This window comes from Charadrius vociferus, unplaced genomic scaffold (genome assembly GCF_000708025.1).
Source record: "Charadrius vociferus isolate BGI_N301 unplaced genomic scaffold, ASM70802v2 scaffold586, whole genome shotgun sequence".
NCBI lineage: Eukaryota > Metazoa > Chordata > Aves > Charadriiformes > Charadriidae > Charadrius > Charadrius vociferus.
Genome location: NW_009648902.1, coordinates 211,551 through 227,232, shown reverse-complemented (window position 1 = coordinate 227,232; position 15,682 = coordinate 211,551). Strand labels below are relative to the sequence as shown.

The 15,682-nt window shown below is 37.1% G+C and overlaps 1 protein-coding gene across 1 annotated transcript; it reads left to right on the top strand.

Annotated features, from left to right (window-relative positions):
• Positions 1-3,709: 3,709 nt before the first annotated feature.
• Positions 3,710-12,181, top strand: TMEM38B (transmembrane protein 38B). The gene is made up of 5 exons (XM_009887197.1): positions 3,710-3,861; positions 6,875-7,059; positions 8,116-8,203; positions 10,227-10,344; positions 11,967-12,181. Exons 1-5 carry the CDS (start codon positions 3,755-3,757, stop codon positions 12,171-12,173), a joined length of 705 nt encoding a protein of 234 aa, XP_009885499.1. The 5' UTR covers positions 3,710-3,754; the 3' UTR covers positions 12,174-12,181.
• Positions 12,182-15,682: the final 3,501 nt, after the last annotated feature.

Sequence of the window (15,682 nt, the reverse complement as noted above, 5' to 3'; positions counted from 1 at the left end):
AACTGGCAATTTTCTTTTCTTGGGATGGAGGGACAGCAAAAGTTGTTGAGGATTGAGGGCGTGTCATATTTGGAAGAAATGTGCTGGTTTAGTTCTTGCAAATTTTCTGTGACATGATTCTGATGATTTGAAGAGAAGTAAGTTTTTTGACATAGTTTTACTAAATTAAATCTGACTCTTTAAATCCTTTAGCTTAATTCATTATATGTATAATTGAATAGAGCTGATAGAAAAACTTCTACAAGTCCTTCTGCTTTGCTCTTTGTGGTATGTATTCCTAGTTGCCCATTTGGTACATGTTGGAAAGGTTAAAGCAGATCTTATCCTACTGCCAGAAAAGTTTGCTGGGGACATTTGTTATTACTATTGTCTAGAAACAACATTTAAAACTGTATTCAACAGTAGTCATTGCCTTTTGAAACCTTATCTTATTTTCTAGAATATACCATTTGTAGGACTAGTGGCCTTTTGGCTGATCATATTCTGCATGGTTGTATGATGCCTCATTAGTTTTACTGGTTGCATCAGATGACAAATGACCACTTGTTTCAAAACATGTGACCCACTTAAAATTGAGTTTATTTTCTTAAAGGTTACTTCCCATATGTAATTTGGGTAGCAATGCCAAGATATGCGTTAAATTAGTATCAGCAATTTTTGCCTCTGTCTTCTATGTTGGTTGTATTCCTTATTAGAAAGCAGGTATGAATTGTTAAATACTGGTGTTTGAGCCAAGAAAAGTCTAATGTTGACCAACAGAAAAATGCTGAAGTCCAGTAGTTACCAGTCTCTTGTCCTTTTATACCTAGTAGCTTAATGAATAAATTTAAGTGCTTTGTTGTGGAACTTGCTCATAGGGGGCTATCTGGTAATAATAATAATGATAATAGCAATTCCTGTGTGTGTCCTCAAAACTGGAAACCAATTGCTGTTAGTTGTGGGCAAAGGGAAGAGTGGAGAAAGGGTGATTGCTGAAAGGCAGGCAAATGGATTTGAAAAGAAAACGGATACCTAACTAATTTAAAAACTCCAATATTTCATTAAATTTTATGTTTAAAAGTGTTTTTGTTATCTGGCCTTTAGTAGAGGAAGTGAAAAATCATGAAATTATTTTCACAAAGTTTGTAGGAGAGAAGGCAAGTTGAACTAGAAACAATGATGTCAAATGTACAACAGAAATCACTTTAAATCTTTTCAAACCTGATACATGAGAATCTTCCATTTTTTCCTTAAAACTCGTCATTAGTAGCTGTGTTTCATTGACTGCAGTCAGTGTCAGTGTGCATGAAAAATAAAATACAACGTGGTAAATTCAAATTTCATTATGTTATTAATCTGACTGAACACCTGCTGAAGTGAAGAAGCAGCTGAGTTTGTTAGCTAGCTCTCAGTCATGCTGCATTTTATGGCGCAGGAGGAAGTAGTTTGATATTCTGATGGAGGCTACCAGTAGAGATGTTAAGAAGATTACTTCTCTGCTAATGCAAGGTGAGAAGCTTCGTGCTAATGAAAGAGACGTTGGTGCACACCCACCTAATAATGGATGTCTGAGGTGTAAGATTATTTTTTTAAAACCTGGTCTGGAGGCTGACAGTTCTTGGATGTGGAACCTCCTGCCATGATCTGGCTGCTAGTTTCACTCCAAGACCAGATTACTGTGCAGATTACATTCTGTATTACGTCTGTCTAGGAGTTAGTTTGTGCATGCATAATGGAACAGCTGATCTACTAGCAATACTTCCCAGTTCCATTCAGCACATGTTCCCTTGTAATTTGTGACTTACACTGGCTACCTCCATTAGCTGGGTTTTCCCATTGTCCTGTAGAGTTGGGGGTGTTTCTTCTCTATACGGTCCCTTTGTGGTATAATGCCACAGCAGCATTTAGTGGAGTTACTCAAGAGAGAGACTACTACCAAACATGGCGGTCGGATATTATCTTGTTGCAAGAAAAGGAATCCAGTCCTTTCATGCTGAAGTAAGTATATAGTAGTACTTTTAATGAGGGTGTGCAATCGAACAAAAAAATAATTATATGAGGGAAGGAAGCTACTGTAATTCCTTTGGACCAGTGAGTGTCTACTTAATATAATTTTGCTTTTTTTCTGAATGCAATGGCTGTCAGTATTTGTAGATACTTTTTTAGTGAGGAAACTTCAATGTAGTAAGCACAAACCATTAATATTCTGCAAATGTCATACCCTTTTCAAATATGTTGGTGAAAATAGGTCCACATTCAGTTATATGGGATCTGGATGTAATGGCACACTTTATATTTTCACTTTTGCTCTTAAGTAACATTAGCAGGTTTTAGAATTTTCTACTGTTAAATTTTATGCACGTGAAGATTAATTGATAGCTACTTTGAAGAAGTAATAAGCAATAACAAAGTAGACCATAACTGACTTGGAATATCAGCTATTGCAGTACAGAAAATAAATTATGCAATAGTTAAAAAAGATTTTGTATTATTTTATATTCAGACATTCTGTAATACTTAGGAGTGGTTGGTTTTGTAAATTGGCTGTTATGTGGGAATTTAGATCGTGCTGGGATATGTGATAGCTGTACCAGTACTAAAACTGGAACAATCTTGTTAATACTGTTGAATAAAGTGAATTATATTGGGAGTGATGTATTCTCTTTGATACATTTGAGCTTCTCATCTTCAGTAAGAAGCTTCTTTTCCCACAGAAGTACCTGAAACACCTAAAGCTTCTCCTCTGAATTGCAAACATGCCAAACTTAATTTTTGGCTCAGACACTAGGTTTCATCTTTGCTTTTGTGAACTTCAGCCTTTGGACTATGGAAAATTAAACTAGTTCAGGCAAACAGAGCTCTGCACCTGTGTAAAGGGGAAGCTTTGGCAACATTGAACTTTTGAAGTGGAAGGAAACAGTCAAAACTACTACTTGAGGATATTTCTGGCTTTGATAATGTTGTTTCCCCCTGAAACTGGTTAGGGCTTCCCATTACCTCCAGCATAATCTTTTGATATTGAGTAGTCTTTTGGCATAGTTCAGTTACATTTTAAAAGGGATAATTCATTTTAAAGATAACAACATAAATCAAACTATGAACCTTTTAATAAGAAGGGAAACTTACATTCATTATTATGGCTTCAGGTAACCTTTTTTCTCTGTTCAGGATTGCAGGTGAAACTATTTAATAATGGTTTTGGATACTGCTTTCATTTTGGTCAGCAAACACAGTTAGCAGGGCGTTATGAGGAAAAAGACAAAGAGCGACCTTGGATTTATGAATACTCAAAAGCAGAAATAGAATTTGTAGAATAACCCCCAAAAGTTACCAATACCATTCCTGTCTAGGTCAGCAAAGCTACTTGTGTATTTTTAATATAAATTTGAAAGTTACTGTGTATCTTTGTCAGATTATTAACAATGACACCTCTCAGCCATGCTCTGAAAGCTTTTCTTGTTACGCTAAACCAACCCATGAAAGACGTTTAGAGAACACAATGTCAATCTTTCACTTTTATTCAAATAGAGTATGCTTCAGTCAAGGTACTCTTAAGGTTTGTATTTCTGAATACTTTTCCTGTGAAACCCTACAGATTTCTGCAGGACTTTTCATTACCTAAAGGAACAACATGGAACTGCATGACTCGAAAATTACTGACTTATAAAGCACGATGTGATTCTCAAATGTTTATTCTATTTATGCATCTTCTCCCTTTGTTTCAGGAGCTGCGGAAGTGTCAGTCCGAAGTCCAATTGCCTGCTGGTTTAGTGCTATGCTTTATTGCTTTGGTGGTTCAGTTTTGTCTTCCTTGATGCTTGCAGAACCTCCCATAGCCTTTCTGGCAAAGGGCACAAATATTCTACTGGCATCTTCAGTCTGGTAAGCAGCCACAATTGAGTTAGATGAGTAGCAATGGTTCTGAGGAAGCTGTAAACTGAGATTATACCATCAAACGTCCATGTAAATCAGAAGCTCAGGTTAAAAATGTTATGGATTTGGATGCTGTCTCTTCATCCAGAAAGTCACTGCAGCAAAATAGGTGTTATGGTCCTTTTCGACAGAAATAAAATGCTTCTAAGAGCAACTCTTGCTATATAATGAAATGCTTAGTCACTAGACTAGTCTATTCCTGAAAATATTATTTTGGAATAAAGTGGGCTTCAGTTACTGCTTTTCTGGATATAGGGAAATCCTAAAAGTAGTCTAGTTTTTCAGCAGTAGCTCTTGAAGGCCAGAACCTGACTGATGTAAGAGATTTTAAGTTTTCTGTAACTGGGGATCTAGGACACGGATCTTCTTTCCTGTTCTCTAGTTTCTGCTTCCTGACATAATTTTTTTTTCTCTTTTGCCCTTTCCCCAAATGGATGGGTGTTGTAGTAGAAGACAGTAGAGAGCTGAATGGGAAGTGAGGTATGTGAATGGGGCAGCAATTTGGCCTGTCTTGGAATTCAAAAAAAAAAAAGCACTGGTGTTATTTTCATATAAATTTCAGTGGATTTCATTTGTTACAGAAAGTGATCTTTGAAGACACCCTCAAACTTTACAGAATTCTTGAAGCAGTGTGGTTTTGAATTTATAAATTACAATTCCTCTTTTAGAAGAGTCTTACCTGCTTGAATACCTTTAGCATCTGTTCCTTGTAGCCCCTTAGGTTCTATAATTGGAAATTCATTAAAATGAAAGTAAGTGTCTAGCTGTGTGTATCTATATATTAGTCTTGTGGTCTTCACATTACAATGGAAGATGCAGAAAGATTTTGTTTAGACAAATCAGTGGAATGATGTGGGATAAATAGTGCAGTACTAACAAAGCTTATAGAATCTGCTTATGATTCATATTAGTCTGATGTGGGCAACACAACTGCGATGTGGGCAACACAACTGCTTGTTTTAACAAATTACATGAGTTAGGAGTACATGTAAACAGAACATGATTTCTGTTGAACTTAACGTGGTCAAATGTGATTTGCTGTGCACAAAAATGAGTTTTTAATGAGGAACTGCGAATGTTATGAAACCTTTTAAGCTTCCAGTTTTACAGAGTCCTCTCTTCATGAGTATAATGACTTCAATTCCTGGTCTCAAATCATGTGAAATGAAATTCCCCAAGCCATACATAAAACTGGAAAACAGAAGAGATTGTGCTGCACTGGAGAAATGCTCCTAAATAGTCAGTAGGGCAGCGACATCTACTGTTAGCAACTGCTGCTAGCAGAAGTTACAGGCAAAAATACCGTGATGGGCTAGCAATGCAAGGTCCAATCCAGTTACCCGTTACTCAGGGTCTTAAACACACATTCTGCAGTTGTAAATTAATTATGGGTATTGTTGTCTGTTGAGTACATGGCTTAAATGGCTATCTGCAGTAGGTATTATAGTACATGCTCTCTATACATCCTTGAATTCATATCAACTGAAGATTGGTTGTATACAAAGACAATGACACTTTCAATGACAATAGGAGAAAATGAAAGGAATATAAGTAGAGCTAAAACTTAACACTGGACCAGTACTTGGCTATTAATGTAAATTCAAATAACTTCTATTTGAGGAATAGATTATTGCATGCTCTGTTTCTGGCAGGTCTTGAAGAGAAGCTTTAGAAGTTTGCAGTGGCAAGGTATGATATCCACTGCAGCAAAAGCAAACATATAACTAGAACAGGACATTAGCAAAAATTTCTCTTTCTGTGGATGAAGCTTCCCGGCATTCTGGTGTAAAGGATAAGCATTTTTTTTTTGGAGGGGGGCCAGACAGGGATACATGATGAAACCATGTCATGTCCTGCTTTCTAACTCTTCCTAGTTGTGGTGTCTGCTAGTAGTTCTAATGAAGTAAACTAGATATGAGGGGTCTCTGCCCCACAGCCTGAGTAAACAGGGGAAGGATACAGCCTTCAGAAATTCTTGGTAGACAGGATTAAGCTCAGAAGCCTAAACCAACAGGCAAGTATGGGTTGGTTTTGGTATTTTATTTTTTTTTTTAAATTAAAAAGTACCTTGATCACCTTTCAAAGGCTTTCTCTGGTTTTATTTGTTACTCTTCCTGTGCTGAAATAATCTAGATACTTGATTATTTTTTAATTTTTTTCCAAGACCTTGAATTTCTGTGAGAGCTGAATTTTGTTTATGACTGAAGAAATACAATATAACGCCACATAACCTCATCTTTTAAAATTTACTGTCAGTTTAGGATTTCATTGTTAGTCATCCTTAACTTTACTTTCTTTTAAAAGAAAGTAGGTAAGATATTAAATTTTGAGTATTTTGCGTTCAACACTTTGAAAAAAGAAACAAGGTTGTAATTGGCAAGCTGAAAAAGCTAGAATTGGTGGTTACTAAGATGTGAAATGTGTTTGAAAATAGCTCTGCATTTCATCTGGCATGACACTAACTAATAGAGGCATTCTTGCTGAAGTTATGTAATTCCATGTACCTATCAGTATGAAAGCATGGTGTAAGCATGCAACTTACCACCCTGTTGTAATGCTATAAAAAACCGAACCAAAAAAAACCCCAGCCAATCACAAAATAACCCACAAAACCCCAAACCAGACACTAATTTAATAATTTGAATTATAAAAACATATGTGAGCTGTAGAACAGTTGGTAAAATTTAAAGCTGCTTCTTATGTACTTCAGTGGATCCTTCTCTGGGACAATGAGTCAGTAAGAACAATTTCAAATAAAGTTTGATTTAGGTGCAAGAGCTCAAACACACTTAAAAGCATTTCAGATTTATTCCAATGTATCTACCATACAAGACAGTGAGTTATCAGTAATATATCATGTGTTGCTAGACAGATTCCAAAAATATCTTTAAAGGTTATTAGAAAGTTAATTCCTTAGTAAAAACTTTTGAATGCGGCTAATGGGCTTTCTCATGATTTTCAGGTACCTTGTGTTTTACTGCCCACAAGACACATTCTACCGGTGCTTTGCCTTTCTGCCTCTTCGACTTCTGGTTGCAGGAATGAAAGAAGTGACTAGGACTTGGAAGATAACGGCTGGCATTGCACATGCAGACAGTCACTTCAAAGATGCCTGGCTTGTCATGGTAGCTGTGGGCTGGGCCAGAGGTAACATGCACAACATCTTGTTCTGATAGGATGTGATGTTTTGGAGTAGTATTTAAATGGCTAGACCTTCAGCATAAGTGTAGTACCATTCCTTCCTCTGCTGGATGTGATAGTCCTAATACAGTCTGTTATGCCCTCAAGGGAAAAGCCTGTGCAGCAGTTCTTCTGCATGGATTAAGGGTGACATTGGATGACTGAGGGAAGTTCATCTTACCCCTTCAGAAAGTCTTGTGAGGACTTACAGGATGGGCAGTTGATGGCAGTAAAGAAATAGATCTCCTGTGTAGCTTCAGTGTTATTACAAAACTTTCCAACAGTGTGTTTCCTTAGAGCTGGTTTCTGTGTGTGTGACTGAAGAAGAGAACTTGTTTTCTTAACTTTTTGGGTTGCAACCATTACCTGATTTTAAACACGGGTAATATGTTTCTTCTTGCCTGCCTGCTGTTTGGAGTATGACTCTGGAAGCTACCTTTGTAGCAGCTGTATTTGTAGTCACAATGTTAAGAACGACTTCAGAAAGTAGTACTGCAGCTCTTGTTTCTATTTGCTTGATGCTGTTCTGCATTGGGAAACAATATGTGTTAGTGTGATGGTCTAATATATTTTCTTCCCAGGCTATGATACTGATTTGGTCAGAATGTCTAACACCTTATGTCTTGCCTTCTTTTAATGTAAAAATACATATCCACCTTTTCTCGCAAAGGGTCCTCGTACTTTATAGAGACACTCTATACTTATATGACAACATAAAGAAAGGAACAATATAAGCCTCTGTGAAGATTTACTTTGGCAATTCAGGCATTTGTTGGTGGTAATGAGTGAATCTGTTCAGATGCTATCACCTAAAGGTGAACCTGAGGTTCTTGCTAAGTAACTAAACCTCTGAGGTTTCATGTCAGTTGCTTGTCATGCGTATATAAAAGATTGGATTAGTCTGTTTGAGCTTTGGGTGCCATGTTTGGCACCTGGTGTAATGAGTTTTGTTGGGAGCAATAATAGGTTGAGCAGTAGTGGTAGCAGGCCGTGGGAACTTACCATAAATCTCTGCAATTTCAGGAGCTGGTGGTGGCCTAATTTCCAACTTTGAGCAGCTGGTGAGAGGAGTGTGGAAACCTGAAACCAATGAGCTACTGAAGATGTCCTAGTAAGTTGTTTTTTTTTAAAAAAAGACTGCAACATATTAACTGTTATTTTGTTAGCTCTGTGACAATCAATTTTAGGGGTTCAGATTTAAAAAAAAAAAAGCATTAGGAAATGTTGGTAATCAATGCTTTGGTGTGTATCTTGTGGAAGATTGGTTGTAGTCATTTTAGGTTCACAGCACAAGAACACCAGATGGGGAGAAGAGCCAACAAAAATTATTTGGTGGAAAGCAGTATTAAGTCAGTAGGAAGTTCCTGGAAAGCAGTATTATGTCTTACAGGGACATAGTCTCCTATCCAAAATGAAAGGACAGTGGTACCAGAAGTATGCAAGTGAAGTCTGCATTTTGGTGCGTGTTCTGAGCATCACCAAGATGGCTTCCTTTGAGCATTGTCCCTTTTTCTTTCTCTGCCAGTACTGTTTTCCTCTATAGATATCAATTATTTGAGAAGGTTCAAACTGGTTATTCAGTATGGCAAAAATGTACTGCAAGATAGAAGATGTTACTTCTCTTGCAGAAGCAGAGAATGGGAATATTACATAGCTCCCAGTTTAGTCTGTACAGTAAAAAGAGAATTGAGACAGGCTAGAAAGCCATAAGCTACTGTTGTAAGTCAAGATAAGCTCATTGTGGTAATTCCCTAAAATGCGTTGGGTCTTTCTCGTGTTACTCACAAGTCTTTAGAAATAATATTTATTTATTTTGAAGTTATCTGTTTTTTCTGCACCCACTCTTAGCAACAGAGAATAACAGAAGAGAAATTTGTAGCCTTCCCTTTGGAAATATTTCAACTTTTTAAGGCTTATGTTAGTTGTTGGCTTTTACTGAAATTCCAGGTATTTACAATTTCCCTCCCTCAGTCAGTGCCTGAGTGCTTGCAGTCTTGAAAGCAAACTTCCAGAAGGAAGATGTCACTGTCAATAATAGCACTTTAAACCCAAATAACACTGTACTTAGAGGTGCAACACTAGAGCAATGACTGTGGCAGCACTTGCATATATTCTCTTTTTCCAGGGTGGATGTGGCTCAAAGTAACTCAAAGTGTTTTTTAAAATTCTGTTTAATATATTAAGCTTAAAAATATGAAGTAGAAGTAAGTTACAAAGTTAAATGGATAAAACATCTGCAAATGGATGAGATGCTTGTATACACAGAATTGTTTTTTGGACTTCCTAAGCAGAAAGTTAGAGTAAATCTCAGAGTTAGTGAAAAGACAGTGAAGAATTTGTCTATGCTAGATGCTCTGTGATAATGGGAATGTCATCTGTATGTCACATCTAGATGCAGATTAAGAAATGCGCAGACTTTTTTTGCCAGTATGTTAGCGCTCTCTCTTCAGGCGACTTTAGATAACTGACCAAAGTTCTCTTGTTTCTGACTGCATACCTAGCAAGGGATTTACCACCACAATGAAGATAGCTAGAAGATGGAAATCTTTGCATGCCTCAAGTCAACACAGTGGTGTTGGAAACACCTGTAATATAGGCCTGGCTCAAGTCAAGTATAAGCTTACTACAGCCCTAGAACTGGTGGAGTGTCACAATGGACTGAGACTTGGTCTAAGTTGTTCTTCAAGACCTTAAGCAACTCCTTGGAGTAACTACCACCTGGAGTATGGGAGAGTAACCTATTTTTAAGTCTATTCTGAGTAGTGTAAGCTTTCATTTAACTGTTCAGTAAAATATATTGGGAGAGGAGAAGGGGAGCAAGGTGGCATATGGAGTCTGAATAGATGCATTGATTTGAGGAGGATTTCTCAAACATGAGTTTGCTGGGTGTGTAAAGTAGTGCTGAACTGGATGCTTATCCATACAATGGACAGAAAGCATAGTAATACTATATAAAGTGAAAGTCTTAATTTAATAGCAGCTAGATTTGGGACCTTGTAACTGTTACAACAAGTTTTCATTAGTTCTATTCAGAAATAATTCTTTGGCATGCTAACATTTATTGCTTTGCAGGCCATGGCAGCTTTCACTGTGAAGTACAAAAGAGAAGTTAACATTGTTTGTTTGATTTCCAGCCCTGTGAAGGTGACTTTGATAGGAGCAGTTCTTTTCACCCTGCAACACAGCCAGTACTTGCCCATAGCAAGACACAACCTTATGTTTTTATACACTGTCTTTCTTGTGGTCTCCAAGGTAAGAGTGTGAAGGTGTTGCAAGTAACTGAATAACAGTAAATACTTTATTTCATTATTTCAGAGCAAAAAATATGCCCTCAAACATTCTACCACAAGTTTGAATGCGTGCTTCTGGATAGGAAGGCCAGCTCTTGTTGAGGTCTTAAACCTTTGTTCAGTCTTGTATACAGAAGCAGAACAGAAGACCTATTCTGTTACTGATACTGTTCAATGTATGGAAATAAAAATAAAAAATCAGGAATTCTGGCACCCAATAGTCGATATGCCAGGCTTGTATGTTGATAATCTCAGACAAAGCTTGTTTGTAGAAACTCTCCTGTTCTCTGCCTTTTGCTAGCTACTTAATGCCTGCCTTGTACCTGTGCAGTCATCTGTGGGTTTGCAAAACAAGCCATCTCGGTTCTCATCTAGCTTAAACTGTTGGAAACATAAATTTTCAGGTGGTAAAAGAAAGTGTGTCAAAACCATTTTGAAGTAGCTGTAACTACTTTTATAATAAAATAGATACTACTTCTCTGTTGAATCCTTTAATCCCTCCAGTCTTGTTCATTTCCAGGATGATGCCTGTCTTCAGGATTATTAGCTAATAAGAAAATGTAGTCTCTGTGTTAGCAGAAGTCTGGCAATTTTAAGAGCTTCAGAGCTGCTGTTCCACAGACTAGAGAATGTCTTAAAGTGGTGGTTGCCAGTCACCTTTCTGTGACATAGCTGACAAGTTTAATTCTAGAGAAATGGCTTTAGGGAGCCAAGACTTAAAGCTGATAGTCACAATTCTCCACCTAAACCAATAAAGGCATTGTTGAACTGGGGATGCTGGGAATGGAGAAGGAAAGGAATGTTATTCTGGAAGTCGAAAAATCACAGCTGTCTTCAGAAGCTGGCTCTCAGGCTGCACTGAAGTGAATAAGTTCTTAAAATGGTGGTTGTCCTGGCAATCAGGAGCTTGAGCACCCACTTAACTAATAGAGCAACAGTTGTGGGTCTGGCATAGTTCTGTAGTAGTGTCTTATTTTAGAAACCTTTCATGTGTCTGAAAACTGCAGAAACTGTTGCAATATAAGCTTGCCCAGTACCTGGATCTACAAAGCAGCTTTTTCTATCCTGATTCCCAGTAATGTATTCTAAGGAATTTCCACCTAAATCTCTGCCAACCTCAACTTTATTGAATGAGTATAGCTGCCTGGAATTCTAACTAAGGTCTGGCTGTGCGTATATATTTAAGTGCTTGCACATTGCATTCTTTCAGTTTAAATGGAAGTAGCTGCTCTGTTTACAGTTTTTCAGTTTGAACAAGGCACAAAACTTACACATAAATATTGCTCTTCACCTTAGTTGTATGACATTAAATATGGTTTACTTTTAGGATGATTTTAGTAAACATACATAGAATGTTTCTTGTGTACGTTGTTTGTGTATAGCTGTGTGAAGGGTACAGGTCAGAAAGAAAGGCATTCTTTGATCAATTCAATCTAAAATGAACATATTTCTGTTCTTGCTGGCATGGCCTCATGCTTGTGTAGAAAGTTAGAAATGCCATACATTGATTCAGCTTTGAACTTGTTTTCAGTCACTGTGAAATTGTTAAAACTTTCATTGTAACTTGATCCTTGTTCTTCATAGGTAACAATGATGTTGACAAGATCTGCAACTTCTCCATTTGCTCCCATTGAGGCTGCATTAGGCCATATGTTCTTTGGCTTGCAAAAGACACCATCCAAAGTGAAGGGTGAAGGTGCCACATCTTCCAATGGCTCTTCAGTCTGTGACCGGTCTTCTGAACAGCACCGTGATGGTGTTAAGAAAAGACAGGCAAAGAAAACAGAATAAGTGGCTTAAAATCCTTGATGGTCATAACCTTTCAAGGTGTTTGTAATGCAGATCAGGCTGGCTGAGAAATTTGTTTAAAGACGTGTCTATGAGGAGAGAACAGGGCTGTATACTGCTGTTGTTTGCCTTCAGAATGTGTTTTATAAGCTACTGTCCGGATGTCTAAATGCACATGTTGAATTTGTAAGTTAAAATCTACAAGTTTTTATAGTGGTTATAAGTTTACTAAATTTTGTATTTATGAATAACTTTAAATGCTTACATGCTAAAATGATAGTTTCAAAATGTGACAATCAGCTTTGTTATTTTTTTCTAATATATCACTTGTTTAACTTTTTTTCCCCTCCCAATTCTTATGTTTCATTTGGGTAGCATGGACTTGAACTGACAAGTGTTCACAGTAGCATGTCCCAAGTAAGAAAGTCATCATCTGAGTAAGGCTTAATCACATTACACAGTAAAACCATGAAAATATACCAAACTAATGCCTTTAACTAGAAGAAGCACTGAATTACTGTTGTAGTTCACATTGCACTGGTCTAGATTTTCTTCATTAACTAAAGTAAATGTTTTTCATATTTTTCTATTTTTTAAAATAAGAGTGAATTATGTGGCACTTCTAATAATCTTTACAGTTAGCAAGTAGAAACACATCAATATTTTCATTGTTGGCTTTGACACTTTATTTGCATGCATTTGACATACAGCTTTTTTTATGTTATGTAGGTGATTAACATGTGGTTTGTGGTGTCTTTCAGTTTGGCTGGGACTAGATATCTCTGCCTGCATTTTTATCCAAGCATACCTTTTTTTTTTTTTTTTCCCCTCTTCAAAGCCTAACTTTTTAAAAAAGAATTCTGGACAGTACATTTACCTGGTTTCTCATGAGTTCAGCCCTATTACGCCTGCTGTTAATAAATACCAGCACTAGTTTGTAGCAATTACCTCTGGTGCTATTGGGGAAGAACTATTAATATCAGAAGCACTGGAACTATTTATTAGTGCTTGCTGAAAGCTGCTGCTTCCTGGTTGTTGCATCTTTTTTGTACGTGATGTGGAGCAGTTGTAAGTGACATACACTTCAGAACTGAGAACTTTAACATTTTAGAGATGTTACATTTCATAAGAATAGAATCTTTTCAGAGGAATCTTTCATTGATGTGCCAATTTTTAGAATAAATTAAACTATTTTTACAGAATTATATTATTTGTCTTCCAAGAGTATTCTTCATCATGAAGAGGTAGGTTAATCTTTGTGCAGGGATGCCAAGGAGAATGTGGAGGGAGATCTGATTTGAAAAGACAAGGTTCTAGTTCCAGGTACATATCTAAATTTAGAAAAAACTGTCACCAGTGCTGTGCTTGGAGAAAAGAAAAAAGTATCCAAGAAAGTTCTTGTGCCTGTCTAGTCACATTTCCATGGTAGTGACCAAAACCATTGAACTCCACAGTTTGGAATCCAACTTTATAGCAAATAAAACCTTGAAAGCTAAAATGAGTATTTTCTTCAACACAGATTAATGGCGGGGGCGGGGGGGGGGGGAACCTAAAACCAAACAAAGCAACTCTTTGGACAAAAACTGGTCATGTTCCTGACATTTTACACTGAAACTTGGTGTCCAGTAATAAATGCTTGGAGTATTCATTTGCAGGGCATCTCAGATTTTTGTAACTTGGTGTCACGGTTGAAGCTGCCAACTGACTAACTAGTTAATAATCAACTAGTTATTCAGCAAGACTAGCAAAAGCTGTATGTCCACAGTTTTTAAAACTTCCACTTCCAGGTGTTGTGTTTTTTTTTTTTTTAAAGGTATAACTGTGTATACTAGGTCACAAGAAACATACAGAGTTGGATTGTGGTATGGAAGGAACTGTGTTGCACAATTGTGAAATACTGGTGGATAACTGGCTACTTTTGCCAAAATAAATGTGAAAATATGCTCAGACTAATTCTTTAACAAGTTTACAATTTGAAGGACGATACATAGTTTTATATTCATTTTGGACTTAAAGACTATAATATTAAAAAAGAGTAATTCTTTGCTTGACTGAACACCTTAAAAGAAATACAGATCATACTAAAAATGTGTATTGCTGTGTTGTGGTTGGGGCTGGGCTGGTCACCAAAACAAATGACAGATGCTCTCCTTTACCTCTCTACCCTTCAGAGGAGAGAAAAAATGAGAGGGAGACTTATGAGTTGAAGAGAAACTAAACTACTTTAATGAAATATTAATAAAATAAGAGAAAGATAATTTTAATAAGAAAATAATGAAATACAGACAATATATACAAAACCTGTTGAGCTCCCAGCACAATATTCATGTCACTGGCAGGCATGAGGAAAGTCCCAGACTGGATGCAGTGATGGACAGGAGCAGAACTCAGGAACTGGATTCAGGAATACATGTATTGGGATCAAAGGCAGACACAGGAGTCCTTGGACACTTGCCATTGAAGAAAGAGAACTGACCTTTTGATCCCTCAGCTTTTATACTGAGTATGAGGCAGATGGGATGGAACACCCAGTTGCTCAGTTTTGGGTCACCTGTGCTGTCTGCACCTCCCCACAGGTGTGACCTCTCTGTGCTCTTTTGCTTCCAACCCTCCAGCGTGGCACACAGCAAAGTTAGCTGACCATGGCTGTTACAGTAATAAGTATAAGCAGGAGCATCTCTGCATACCATTCCTTGGTATTAACTATAAATATCGTGTCTTACCACTCTGGAAGCAGACCCTGAAAAATATGCCATTAATTTCAGAGTGTTAGAAGAGCCTTAACTGGAAAGTAAAATTGCTGAAAAGAAAATTGGTTCTGTTTTACCTCAAACAAGGACACTGTGAGCTAGATCATAAGTTATGCTGAAAGAAATCCCATGGTAAGCACCATGAAAACAAACCTTCATATTTAAAGATCTCACAAGCTTCTGAATGATGGGTGCTCAAAAGAACTCCATACTGAATAGTTACATGCAAGTGTTCTGAGATTTCTCTTTCTGTAGTACAAAATAGAGAACAAGTTGCATAGGGTTTAACCTGAATTGCTTCCTACCTTTCATGCTTATAGTTCTGTATCTCTGCTAAACTTCTCTGTGTGAGTTTGGGAAGAAATCCTTATGACTGTTCTGGTAAAGCAGATTCAGCAGAACTGCGTGTGTGAACTAGTTGGCTGTATCTAATTTTGTCATTAGCCTGATAAAATTAGAAACAGTTCTCTTGTGCTAATACAAACTAAAGCTTGAAAGAGCTGTTTTATCAGCTCAATTCTTGGAAGGTCCTATTCTTGGTTAATCCAATTGGTATTCTGGTTCTTCATTTCTATTAAGTGTGCCCAATTTCTGTAGAAAAACCCAAAACCTTAAAATGCGATTCATGAACAGAACCAAAGTTGCTGTAGATGATAAATTCATAGAATCATTTAGTTTGGAAAGGACTTTTAAGATCATCAAGTCCAGCCATAAACCTAACACTGCCAAGTCCACTACTAAACCACGTCCACCACATCTACA